The sequence below is a fragment of the Amborella trichopoda genome, chromosome 3, assembly GCF_054954075.1.
Source record: "Amborella trichopoda isolate Santa Cruz 75 chromosome 3, AtrichopodaSantaCruz75HAP2 v2.0, whole genome shotgun sequence".
Taxonomy (NCBI): Eukaryota; Viridiplantae; Streptophyta; class Magnoliopsida; order Amborellales; family Amborellaceae; genus Amborella; species Amborella trichopoda.
The window spans coordinates 49,352,328-49,366,339 of record NC_142338.1 but is presented as its reverse complement, the minus strand read 5'-3'; the positions used below and the strand labels follow the sequence as shown (position 1 = coordinate 49,366,339).

Below are 14,012 nucleotides of genomic sequence, written 5' to 3'. Positions count from 1 at the left end.
GAGAGTGAGATTTACTAGCTAAGCCAACCGTTGTTTTTGTAGTGCAACACAACAGTAACAAAATAAATAAATAAATAAATAAATATATATATATATATATATATATATATTTTTTGTTTTGACAAGTTCTCATTTTTAATTAAAAGTAAGTATTCTGATAGCCTAAGTTCTTTTTCTTTCAGAAAAAATTAGTGTGATGTCTAATCGTACATGGGAAGGCCAAGCTCATTTATTAAAGGGAAAACTAAAAAAAAACCTCAAGACCACACTTTTTATGCAATTTATCTCCAACCTAATTTTTTCTCACTTTTTTTTCTAAAACAAACTTTTTATTCAAATACCCCTAAAAGGAAAAAATTCATTTTTTAGACGGAAATTTCCTTTCCGTATACAAAAATAATTTTGGCCACATTTGACGTTGATTTTCGGACCCAGTAGCACATTGTCGGAGTGCACCATCACATTGCCCAAGCGCACAAGTGGCCGACCGCCCTAAGACAACTACTGAACTGAAACTAGTATTGTCGGACCGTCCTTTACATAGTGTCGTAGCCCTGGAATTCAGTAACATCTACTGCTGGACCTCCCTTTGCAACCGAAGCCCTACTGCCGGACTGTACTTTACACAGTGCCGGAGCCCTCCTGCTGGACCGCATTTACACAGTGTCCGAGCTCCTATTTTGGTGGGATAGAGGAGAAAGAGCCGTTGGCAAGGTAAAAGTAAGGGATGGTAGTTTAGGCATTTTTTTACTTTTTATTTGGTTGAGGGATGTTTGCATAGAAAGTAAATTTTGGAGAAAAAAATGAGAAAAAAAATTAGGTTGGGAGTAAGTTGAATAGAAAGTGCAGTCTTAAGCATTTTTTGTAATTTTCCTTTATTAAAATCATGAGTCATCCCACTTTTTCTCGTATGTAATTTTCGTTTATTAAAATCATGAGTCATCCCACTTTTTCTCGTAGATTGAGTGGTCAACTGGGCTCCCTTCAATAGCAAGGATGAGGTTACTGGGCTCCCTTCAATAGCAAGGATGAGGTTACCCTTTCTTAATTTTTTGAGAAAGTTTAAGATTTCAAATGCTTATCCCTCCTACCTTTTACTAAGCCAAGGTTTAACGGACATTTTTTTTCATAAATACATGGGAATCAGGTAGTTCTACCACTTAAATTATCCATTAGACCTTTTATTGATAGAAAATATGCTATTGGATGGGTTTTATTAGGGTGGATCGGTTTTATTAGGGTACTTGTACACATTGAGTTTTTTCTTAATGTATTGTTGGACACCAAAGTGGAGTTATTTTTTGGCCTAGGGATATATTTAATAATCAATCAAGTTTGAAGTATAATGTTTTTTATAGAAGGCAAAATATTTATTAATTGTAGTATGAGGTGAACATCACTTGTATAGAGCATTAATAGTTTTTTAACAGCAAGAAGAATTTTACTAGTTTTTTACCTAACTATCTATTGTACTGCTCCTATTGATGAAAAATATCTTTTATCAAACAATTTTGTATCATAAAATAAGGGTAATGCTCCTATTGATGAAAAATATCTTTTATCAAACAATTTTGTATCATAAAATAAGGATAATGAGTGTCAAAAAAAGTATTGCGTACAATGAGGTAATACTTAATGTGCATGAGGGTCCTAACAGAATCCATTGTAGATGATGGATAGTTAGACGCTTTGGATGTATCCATGAAGTGGAACTTATAATGTAAAAAAACCTGAGCACATTTAGATAGATCACATTAACACAAAGCTTAAGAGATTCATTTCCCCTTAACATTAAAAAAAAAAAAAAAAACAAGATATTTATTTCCCTTTCACAATAAATAGTGAGATGGGACAAAACACAAAGAAGTTGCCACCCTTTATTTTGCACGGCGAAGCCATGAGAGAGATAATGGGCTTCCTTATTTGAGATGCAGATAGCGATCAGTAACCGGCAGGGAAACCTCCCTTTCGTGGGTCACTTACGGCGGTAAGATTTCCCATAATAATGCTCTTTCCTTTTGCCATGGTGGGGAGGTGCTGAACCACAAATTGGCATTTGGCCCCAAATGCTAAGGCTTGAAGGACATGACCCTTCCTTGCTAGCCCTAACCTATCGCGAAGGCTCACCTCAATGTGATCCCCACTCACTGTGTCCCATTTCTCGTATTCCACAAAGTTAGGTATGAGCTGCAAAACAAAGACATTTCTAAGTTATAATATGTTCAAGAACACAAACAATAATATCTCTCACTTCGTCAAAGAGAGAGTGAGGTCCCCAAAACCAGTTGAACTCCTTGTACCAATCAGAAGTTAAAACTCATCTCTATCTCTCTCTTTGATTTCTCTTTTGTTGGAAAACAATATTTATAGGACTTAAAGTCATGATTTTGTTCCCTCCATATCAGAGGGACACATTTCACTGCTACCTCTCTGAGGTAATAAAATGCAACCTAACCTATTCATCTACAAAAAATGAAGTAAACCATATGAAGAAGTGGAAGGCAAAGAGAAATATACCCTATGGTAGACTCGAGGTGCCAAAATCGCAGAAAAGGGGTCCATGTTATGAACGAAATGATTCAAAAAGACCTGTATGTTTGCAGGAATAATTCTTGGTCCTCCACTTGCACCAATCACAGCGTTAAGTTGCCCATCCTATTTAACATAAAATGGAACATGCAGTAAGAAGGTAATTCTCATTCAAGAGAGAGAGAGAGAGAGAGAGAGCTGACCTTGAGGATTATGGTGGGCATTGTGGAGGATAAGGGCCTTTTGTGTGGCACGATAAAGTTTGCAGGAGCCGGAGGCATGGTGGTATTTGAAGTAGTATTTGAAGGGATGGAGAAATCATCCATCTGATTGTTGAGTATCATGCCTGTTCTTCGAGACCGAAACCATGCTCCAAAGAAATTATTAACAGTGCTCGTCAAGCCAACTGCATTTCTCTCACTATCAACCACGCTCATGTGACTCGTGCCATGGTCTATGGTTTGGTTATACCTGCAAGAAACAACCGATAAATTCGCTTTGAAATTGAAAGTTTAAAATGCAAAAAGTCCCTCAAAGTGCAATACAACATTGATGACAAATGTGAGAGAGAGAGAAAGAGGGCTCAATGGTTTTCTGTGGAATTCTTCACCACAAAAAATGCAGTGAAATCTACCAACCAAAAAAGAATTTCGCAACATACGTGCAAGGAGAAATTTCATGTCAAATAAAATCGATGTATCCCACTCTAAGTTTTGAGTTGGTAGCTAGTGAGATAAGAAGCTTGAATGAAACGCTTTCCTGTACTTTTTCTTTTTTTTGTGTCTGTATGCGGGTTTAATGTTAAAGCTTTAACAATTATTATTACCTTTCGAGATAGAAGTCGGGATTATGAGTTGTGCTATCATTTATCCTACTCTTCACCTCTCTTGCAAACTTGAGGGAAAGCATTTGAGATATAACAGGTTCAACATTCACAAAGTCTGGGTCACCTAGATTGGTTCTCTCTGCGAACATATGCTTCATCGCTTCAACCAATCGGTGAAGTCCAAGGGTTCCAGAAAGGGCTTCAGCACTACCATATTGAGCAAGTACATTCAAAACCTACAACATAAAATGCATTCTTCATATATTCTCATGCAATAAACAAAAAAATGAGACACGTAAAAAGGAAAAAATGGGATTGATTTATTAGATGAATAAATTGGATAAGAGAGAGAGAGTCATCCGTGGTGAATTGAGAAGAATTACGCACCATTATCAGGCCAACGCCACCAGAAGAAGGTGGAGGCATAGTAAAAATCTCGTGGTTCATGACCTTTGCAAAAATTGGCTTCCTTTGTTTGACCACATAACCTTTTAAGTCTTCCATTGTGATTATCCCTCCTTTCTCTCCGATATCATGAACCAAATCGACCGCTATTGAACCAGTATAAAACACTGACGGTCCATGATCTGCAATTTTCTTCAATGTCCTCGCAAGTTTAGCATCACGAACTATATCTCCAATCTTCAAGAGTGTCCCATTTGCCATGAACTTCTCTCTTAGACCCTCATCTTTTCGTATTGCCGGCTCCACTTGTGTCATTTGAAAATGTAGATAAGGAGATAGCTTAAATCCCCTTCCTGCTAGTGCAATTGCAGGTTTCACCAGTTCCTTCCATGAGAGCTTGCCATATTTCTTCCACACCGTGTAGAGACCTAGCACTTGTCCTGGAACTCCTACAGCTAGTCCACCCTGTTCTTTTGCGGTGGGATCATTGGCATACATATCCTATAAATGCATTTCTTTCCATTCGTTAATGGTTTTAGGATTTGTTTGTTCAACAAATACTAGAAAAAGGATCATCTAGCACAAGATCTTGATCTAGATCCATGATAGAGTATTCCATTTAAATGTTTAATTTTTGTAAGGTCACAAAAAGAATTGTTCAAGTTGTATTCACGGTATTTTATTTGAACTATATATGTAGCCTTATATTTTTATCTTAAGCTTATTCTGAGAGTTTCATACGTCCATGAAAGCAAGAATTAAATGAAAATTAGAGAGAAAACGAACTTTCTTTGCTAAAATAGAAAATAAGCAATGCCGTCGTTATTTTACCCTTGAAGCTGCTGCTGGAGCAGTTTCTCGCATGTCATAGGCGTCCACAAGCCCATTTGCAGATCGAATCAACATCAAACCACCCGCACCGATTCCACTTGATGCTGGGCTAACAACACCGAGGCAGAATGCAGTGGCAATTGATGCATCAACTGCATGACCCCCTCTTTGAAGAATTGTGCTGCCAATCTGGGAACAACGACCATCGTCTGCCGCCACAACACCATGTTCTTCTGTGATCACCTCTTTCCTGTTTATCGGTGTTCCCGGAACCGATTGGCAAGAAATGCCTTCGAATAGGACTATCAAGAGAATTAAGGATGGCCACATTGCTGCAAATGCTATAAAGTAGCTTAGGGTCAGAGCCACTTCTATTAAATCCTCATACTCATTATTTTTTGGGCAGATTTCATGCAACAACCTTCAAAAACCATGTTAGGGCCATTTATTTGATCCAAAATTTGAAACATACACTCTTTTAATTCTAATGGACAATCACAAAAAAAAAAAAAAAAAAAAAAGCAACCTCGAAAGTAATTTTTTACCCCAATTAACATAGACCGTCCATTTTGGTGAGATGCGTAGATCTTGGTCTTAGAAGGATTTTTCCTTTTTTAATTGTTTTAGATGGCTTTATTATCATTAGATGAATAATGTTAAAAAGGAAAAAAGTGATTTTGAGTTTATAAAGGCTAAGATATTAAAATTCATCAAATGAGTGGTCTAGATTTGTTGTTGAAAGGGACTCATTTTGATCATATATAGGGGTTCAAATTGATTTTTTTTTTTTTTGGAATCGATTATTGAGATAAAGAGTGTGTGTGCAAAAGTTTGGGTCATACAAATACTACAAACATAGTTTTATGAAGTGTGATTGATTTATACTATGATACAATCGTTGCATGAAATCACTGCCCGTATTTCTCACTACATTCTAGCATTTCACTCATAATTATGGGAGTGATGCATTACTACTTTGTGAATATCAAATGAACGCATGAAGTTAATGAAGTGCTTTCTCTCTTGTTCTCCAAAATAATTTGGTCCTTTTAATTGTCTAGAAAGTAATATAAGCATATATATCGTTTAATGGTGCGAATATAGGTTATTTGATGTCAAAGAAATGGTGAGGGAAATTTTGGAACATTAGGAAAATATTTGCAATCTACATATGGAAGATGTAGATATTATCATTGTGGTATTGGATAACCAAGAGAAGTTGATTCGTTAAAATTACTTTTCTCTTCCATGTAAGTAGGACATCCCCACTATAGCGACCCTACATCGAGCATTTAGATAGATGCTTTGTTGAATAGTTCTTTTTAATATAACAAATGCAAAACATGGAATAATAACGAAAGAAGTAGTTAACTGTTTCCTGTTCGAAAGAACATATAAATTTCAGGATAGAGAAAAAGGATAAACCAGTGTTCGACAAATTGAACCCGACCCGGAAACTGGCCAAGGGCCGGGTCAGAATAACTTGGAAACTTGGCCAGTTCACCAAGCTAACTGTACAGGTCCCGTGGGCTGTTCAAAAATTTAACACTGCAAAGCAATTATAAAATATATGAAAAATATATTTAAAGCATAATTAAACAAAACATATCAAATGAAATGAAAAAAGTGGATTTTAAAAACTCGATTTGTGCCCAGGAGTAATTTTGAAAATAATTTTAAAAAGAAGAAAAAAATGTAATAATAAGTATTTCTGGCCAAAATACATTTCAATCTTTGCCAAAATGATAAACAACATTAAAAAACGCACTACAAACAAATATCTTTTTTTTGAGACTTTATTTCTATATTTTTTTGAATTCTTCTAAAATAACCGGCAGGGCCACCTAAATCGGCCAAAACCGGCTTGACCCACACCAGGTTTCGGTTTACCTGGCTGGTTTCGGACCCATCGATTTGTCACACTTAAGCAAGTCAACAAGAGAGAAGATGTGATAGCTGTGATTTTTAAGGAAGCAGTGCATCTATTTTTATTGAACCATGATTAAAACAAAAAAATAAAGAGAGCATAGGACGTAAGGTTTTGACAGTGGAATTTGAACGCGCATGGGAATTCTAGGAGGTGCAGTCAGCACCAAAGTTTTAAGACCGGCCTCAGGCATGGGACTCAGCCCTGGCTCAAGGCTAGTAACTCCGGTAAGTGCGAGTTCGATTCAGTGCAGAGTCGCTCAAGTAGTGAGTAATTAAAAGATAACAGAGAAAACCTGTAGATGATCTTAAATGAAAATCTGCTATGAACAAGTAATGCTTGGTAGACCTGCATGGCTCACCCCTATCAAAATGTACAAAACTAAAGCAAAAAAACTACACTTGAAAATCGTGCATTAATACACCGAATCCCATCAAAACACCTAAATTATAAGAATATTAGTGCGATATTTATACTAAGTGGAATGGAATAATGAAGGAGAAGAAATGTTTAGCTCAAAAAATTAGGAAGCATTAGCCCAGTTATATTAGAGAGAGATATAGAACCCCGGGGAAAGGACCAAAATCGGGAAGATTATACCTTTGCGGGATCAGGGAGCTGAGGCAAATGAAGGATAGTATTTGGGAGTCAATTATAAGTGGGGTTTGCAAAAAAAAGTGCGCTTACACGCACAAATAGGAGCACAATGAGAGGAGCAACAAAGACTAATGGACCAAGATAGCTCTAGGCTATCAAAGGACCATCCAGAGAGAGATAGATGGTGATGATACTTGAGAGAGAAGCGGTATTTATAGGCATTAATTGGGGTATCATTGTAATATTATATGAAACATGTGATTCCAATATTATGTTCTCTTAATCGGATCGTATTTCTTCAAGGACAGCCAACCAATCAATCCTAGTCTTACAATCGTAAAAAAAAAACTAACCAAAGCGCCAGTCAGACTTAGATCACTTTTATATCATTGGCACCCATTGGGAATATCATTGCAATATTTGGCTTTCTTTTTGAAGGGGTAATAGCCCTACCTTTTCTATGGGAAATCCAGGTATGGCTGAGGTGGGTGGAAAATTCAGGGATTCAAGTCAGAATTTAGCTTTCTGTTTTGCAGGACTGTGTGGTGATACCAATGCGAATTATGCTGAAATAGCAGCGGTCCAACAAGGTATCAAGCTATGGAAGAAGATGAGCTTGGAGGATCCCTATTTGTGGAAGGGGACTCTAAGAATGCGATGAACTGGTGTAACTGCTTATCTATTACACTTTGACGTATGAATATTACTTTCAACCATATATATAGAGAGGCTAATACTTTGGCAGATGACTTTGCCAAGAAGCGGGCATGCCTTCCCTCTTTAAGGGTTTCCCTTTCTTTGTTCTAATGTTGGTTTTCTTTTTTTCATTTTCTCTGCTGTTATGGTTGTAGTGATTCCACGTTTTAAATAATATGCAACACTCTCGTCCAAAAAAAAAAAATAGCTTCATTCAAAGTAACATCAAGAGCATAAAAGCTTTTTCCAAAAACACATTTGGTGCGTGTTACAAAAGTATTTTCACATGAAAGAACTCTTCCTTGTATTTAAGCGACTTTTTCCACACCAATTGATATAATATATTTTTTCACATCAATTGGCAACTAATTAGTGTGAGTAAACTCCCACACCTAATCAAATGAGAAAGTTCTTTCATGGGAAACTACTTTCATGAAAATATTTTCGCGTGTACCAAGCAGCTAAAAGAAGTAAGATAATGTTGCTAGAAAAAAGCACTTTATGACAAATGTTGAATTGTTCAAGAAGACGAATTTTGCTTATTCCGTTTTGATAAGAGACCGGTACTCATGGCATGAACAGTGCTACGCATGTTACGATTCATGAGAATACTGCTCAGATCGAGAGGTTTTTTAAAAGTCCACTTGAAAGTGTATTATGGACGTAACAATTGATATATACAACTTGTTGTGTTAGAAGAGTTGACATCACCTATTAATTCAATAAAATATTTTTTTCCCATACAACAACCAGATAAATACATACATTTCTTTTTATAAGAGTTGACTAGTTACTAGTTTTAAAATATCTACCTGTGTAATAGAAGCGTGTTGAACTTCCATTTTAATCTTTCTCAAAAATCAATTATTAAGCTCAAGAGCCACCTGATGGTTTGTCATTATTCAAGCAGGATTATCTCATGCTCATTTATTAAGCCCAAATACCACCCCACTTCTCCTAGATTGAGTGGTCAATTGGACTCCATGTAATTAGATCGGACATGGGAACACTCTTGTTGAGACATCTTCTTTTTGGTAGATAACTTGTGGCACATAGACATTAATGAGAGATAGAGGAATAACATCTTTTCTAATTATTGGGAAATTAGTTGTATGTGGCACATAGATATTAATGAGAGATAGAGGAATAACGACTTTTCTAATTATTTGGAAATTATTGTAAATAATTTTAAAATAATTAAATATTGATAGATATAAATTTATTCAAGTTCTTTAACTAATGAACAACAAATATGGTTTCCCATTACTTGATATAAACAAAAATACTAAATTTTTGTGAAGGTTCTAAAATTTTCGTTAAAATTTGAAACTTGGTCATAAACTATTTTTAGGTCGTGAACAATTTACTAAGAAAAGGAATATTTTTATTTCAATAATTCTTAAAAAAAATACAAGAAACGAGTTGTCAATGAAGTTTTGAAGTGCTAACATGTGCTTCACATGTCTATTAAAAACATATATAACTAAGTTCTAAAATAAACTTTAAGATCAACACTGAACACCAAGTCTTGCCATTTAAACTACTACACATGCTAATTGTACATCATTCAAGGGTTTCATCATTATTTCAAGTCAATATAGTAAAATTAATTTTAAGGTTTAAAAGCTATAATTATGAATTGAAAACAGCGAAAGAAATTCATAGATTACAAATTCAGCTGATTACTGAAACAACATGGTATATTTTGTGAGAAAATTCATCTGATTACTGAAACAACATGGTATATTTTTGAGAAATTTGTAAATTTTTAATAAAAATATAGAAAAATTTAATTACATAAATTTAAGCACTGTGTAGCACACAAACCTTTTTTTAAAAATAAAGTTTGGAGTTTGCAAAAAGTAGTGAACAAGAATAGTTATTCAAAAATAACATTAGGGTAACTTTTGCCAGAAATATAACTATACATTTTCTTGTAGCGAAGGGTATATTTTAATTTTAAATCAATAAAAATTTGGAGTAAGAATTTTTAGTACTTAAAAACTCAGAAAGATAGTTTCTTAAATTGTAAAAAATTATTAATACTTTGTAAGAGTAATTAAGCAACCGAAGAAATGTAGTATTATGGTTGGTATTGCCTTGAAATCCAGAACAATTTTGTGAATTATTGAAAGTTGCTGTGAGAAGCTTTAAACTTTTTCATAAACTATTTTTAAATCATGAAAATTTTGTTGAAAAAAAAATAGTTTGATATGTTAACATTGCTTAAAGAAATACAACAAATTAGGAAAGAAGCTGGGGTCGTCATGGAGCTTCTCCACTGCAGTTACCACATCGTGGTATCCATTTCTGCCACTGACAAATCCAATTAACACTTTCGAAGTGTAACTCTCTAATCTATTGAAACAACATGTAGGGCCATTTCTTCCTCACCGAATTAGCCAAAAAACAACAAATACAACAAATTGAGTAATCACAGAAATCTAAAGTCATTAAAAGTATCAAATCATAAATATAAAAGATTTTATAACTAAAATTGGTTTTTATTTTAGAATCATCAATTATAATATGGAAAAATTTTATATAAGGTTGCCAACTTAAAATGTAGAATTAAAGATGCACCTCAAAAATCTATTGAAAAATGTTGTTTTAATATTGAAAATCTTCTAATTGATCAGATCGATATAGAGATGCATGAATATGGAGGAAAAAAAGATTGAGTTTAAAAATAGTGCATCTTGCAATACATTATCTTGACCATCCATTTTCATGTTTTCAGGTATTTATAGACCTACTTGATTTTAACTATTTTTATAATTTAAAATTTTATAATTAAAAATGAAAATAGATGTTCAGATAATCCTAAAAAAATTTTGCACCAAAATTACATGTTATGATAAAATTTGGAAGTGCAAACCACAACCTTATATTATATGAATATATTAAGCCACAATCCTGAGCAGCATATATGGCATGAAATTAGAAGAGGAACCTATTATTGGAAACATTAAAAATATTCAAAAAGGAAAAATGATGGATAATTTTTCTTTGAATTTAAGATCTCTTTATTTTAATAATCGTATAATTGGTAATGAACTAAAATTTAGGTTCACAAATTTGTAGAATATTTATAAATTATTTAAAAATTTCATAAATATTGGGAGTTAATTTCCTTTTTTTTTTTTATATTCACATCTAACAAATCATTTTTCAAACATTTAGAAATTATAATATCAAACTAAAAGTTAATAGATTTTAAAAGTGAATTTATTGACCATTTTCTTTTCGATCACAAAAGTTAATAGATTTTAAAAGTGAAAATATTGGTATGCCCTTTTTTTAAATTGGAATTTTTAATAAAAAGATATAAGAATTATATTATGAAAGGAATGAAGATTCACAAATCAATATATATTTGGAGAAAATTGAAATTTGTAAATTAGAAAAGGAAAAAAAACCAAGTTATCCAAAAATCTTAAATAATAATGCAGTCATGATAAAAAGAAAAAGGGCAAATTACATACATATCCATTATAGTTTCCGTTATTACAGTTCTACCGAATAGTTTCCCATTATTACGGCTCTATTGAATAGTTTTCCTTATTACCATCACATCCGTTCTTTTTCATGTTAAAACGAAAATTTTGAAAATAGATAACTTTACCCTTTTTCAGTTATTGAACAACTGAAAATACACAAATTTTGGTGCTGCAAGAACGGAAAATTTAAAATTTTTGGTTGTTGAAGAACCAAAAATTATAAAATTTCAGTTATTCAAGAACCAAAAATTTAAAATTTTAAGTTCTTGAAATGTTTTCTCTCAATTGTGTGTATTTTCTCTACTTCTCTGAAGTCATAGTTATCAAACAAAATCAAAGGGTAACAACTAGTTTGAGCCCCTAAATTTAGGAAAGAATATTAGGGATTATGAGATTAGAAGATTAGGAGAAATCTTGTGTCGTATTCTCACTCTATCTCTTTGAAGTCATGATTATGCGATGGACCTCTTTGAAGTTATGGTTATCCGATAAAATAAAGGAGAACTAAATTTAGGAAAGAATATTAGGGATTATGAGATTAGAAGATTAGGCGAAATCTTGTGGCGTATTCTCACTCTATCTCTTTGAAGTCATGATTATCCGATCGACCTCTTTGAAGTTATGGTTATCTGATAAAATAAAGGAGAACATCTATTTTGAGCCCTTAAATTTAGGAAAAATATTAATATTATGAACTTACTCCAAAAAAACGCTGGGCGAAGGGGAGAGAGAGAGCTTAAAAGAAAAAACCATTTTTCGTGTAATGTAGAGAGAGACGTAGAGGCACAAAAGAGAACAAAATTTCGCTTTGTGAAGAACCAAAAATTTAAAATTTCAGTTATTCAAAAACTGAAATTGGCTCTGAAAATACTTTGAATTCGGTTGTTGAAATAGGATAAAGTCATATTTTTTAAAAAATATCCGTTTCGACATGAAATAAACAGATATGATAGTAATAACGGAAACTATTCGGTAGAGCCGTAATAAGTGATATGTATATAATTTTTCCAAAAGTCACAAATGAATTAAAGAAATGAATTAAAGCAGTTTAGTTTTTGTCTTGGAATCATTATTTGCTCCCTAAATTACAAATATTCATAGTAAATACACCATTACTGTTTTAAATGATTTCAAATTCCTACATGATAAAAAACAAAAATGAATTTTAGAAATGAATTAAAGTAGTTTATTTTTTTATCTAGGAATCATTATTTGTGTTCTACATTATAGATTTTTACAGTAAATACAACATTAGTGACTTAAATGATTTCAAATTCCTACTAAAAATTCTTTGAAAATTCAGTAGTTGGTTTAATGCTATGCATCCATTCAAGCAGTTTAAAGAAAGAAATGCATGAGCATCGTGGTAATGTGCTGGAATGGATAGCTTCGATAACATGCACTGTTGACTTCAACGGAGGGAGGAATATAATTAATTATTTTTCTCTGCGCTTGATGCCAATGAATTCATCCTTTTAAGAAATAAAACAAGGTTTGTTGATGAGCTTGATTTTGTCCTCAGGGCATGCACATTTATCTCTATTCAATGGACGCAAGCAATATTCTTTGCCTTAAAAAAAGATTGTGGGGACAAAGCAGTACATTTAAGTTCTGCAAATGACTTATCGTGAGAATCTATTGGAGAGCAGTCGGTACGGATGTGTAAATGTAGTCATTTTACTGTTACAAAATATTTTTAATTTTATGGTCTAACAAAAATTAGAACTATGGTTATCCGATGTAAAATTTTTTTATTTGGTTTTTTGAGTAATTCAATGGGATGACGAGCCCCTACCCATGTTTTAAATTGTTAGTGGTTTTTGAAAGCATTATAAGTTTCCCCTACTTATTTTTTGAATCGTTAGTGGTTTTTGAATACGGGTGGAAATGTAAGCCTAGACCTAGTCGGGGCACAAATACCACGACCCCAACCCTATTCTTGTAATCCAATATAAAGTTACGAATTATTGATAACCACCTCCTTCCGCTCTCTATTAAGGATATCCTCCATGTTAGAGTGAATAAAAAAATAAAAAGGAAATATAACGTAACGGTCTCATTTCGGTCTTATTGCGTAGGTTACTGGGCAAAAAATGGGTTTTAAACTTGCGTAATTAAGAGTGGGTCTATCTGTAGCTTGTATTTTGTTTTTGGAAAATGGTTCGACAGGGCCGCAGCCCTATTAAGATAAAAAAAGCCTCACCTTATAATTCATAAAAAATTTCAACCCAAGTATTAAAAATATTGAAATCAATTACCTCAGCTTGAATATTATAGTTGTGAAAAAAACTTGGGATTTAAACAAATCTAAAAATAATGTATATTGCAACAAATCATCTAGACCATCTATTTCGTCTTAAAAATAAGTGTTCACAGATCTGCATGATCTATACCACTTTTTTAATTTCAAATTTTATTGCTGATCTACAAAATCTAATTTAAAGCTATCATGAAGATTTCCTTATGCCAAAAGTGCTTCTTAAATGAGGATTTTAGGTGAGGCTTTATTTTTGTCGCCTATGGAAACTTCATCCTTTGCTTTTTGCTCTGTTATTCTTTCTTCGTCTTTCGGACAAAGACAAGCTAGAGAGTGAGAGAGGGGATAGGGAGAGACATTGGATGGAAACTCTCTCTAAACAAGAAAAAGGTAAATCTACTGTCTTGCTAATTTCTACACAATCTAGAACATACAACGTAGAGT

At 33.4% G+C, this 14,012-nt stretch overlaps 1 protein-coding gene across 3 annotated transcripts; it reads right to left on the bottom strand.

Annotated features, from left to right (window-relative positions):
• Window positions 1–1,719: 1,719 nt before the first annotated feature.
• On the bottom strand, window positions 1,720–7,311 carry LOC18429081 (putative inactive glutathione hydrolase 4). 3 transcript variants are annotated; one of them, XM_020664501.2, is made up of 7 exons: window positions 7,119–7,311; window positions 4,592–4,932; window positions 3,743–4,261; window positions 3,356–3,591; window positions 2,733–3,000; window positions 2,518–2,655; window positions 1,720–2,187 (listed from the first exon to the last, which is right to left on the bottom strand). In XM_020664501.2, the coding sequence occupies exons 2-7, from the start codon at window positions 4,919–4,921 to the stop codon at window positions 1,942–1,944; spliced, it is 1,737 nt and encodes a 578-aa protein (XP_020520160.1). In that variant the 5' UTR covers window positions 4,922–4,932; window positions 7,119–7,311; the 3' UTR covers window positions 1,720–1,941. The 3 variants fall into 3 exon arrangements, with proteins under 3 accessions (XP_020520160.1, XP_011621680.1, XP_088718710.1); XM_011623378.3 differs by having other exon boundaries at window positions 4,592–4,923; XM_088862584.1 differs by lacking the exons at window positions 3,743–4,261; window positions 4,592–4,932; window positions 7,119–7,311 and having other exon boundaries at window positions 3,356–3,600.
• Window positions 7,312–14,012: the final 6,701 nt, after the last annotated feature.

Excerpts from the sequence above, each read along its gene's own strand:
- LOC18429081 (XM_020664501.2), bottom strand. The coding sequence starts at position 4,921 with ATGTGGCCATCCTTAATTCTCTTGATAGTCCTATTCGAAGGCATTTCT. Across the intron at positions 3,001-3,355 it reads CCCGACTTCTATCTCGAAAG|GTATAACCAAACCATAGACC; the intron begins GTAATAATAATT and ends TGTTTCTTGCAG. Across the intron at positions 2,656-2,732 it reads TGCCCACCATAATCCTCAAG|GATGGGCAACTTAACGCTGT; the intron begins GTCAGCTCTCTC and ends TATGTTAAATAG.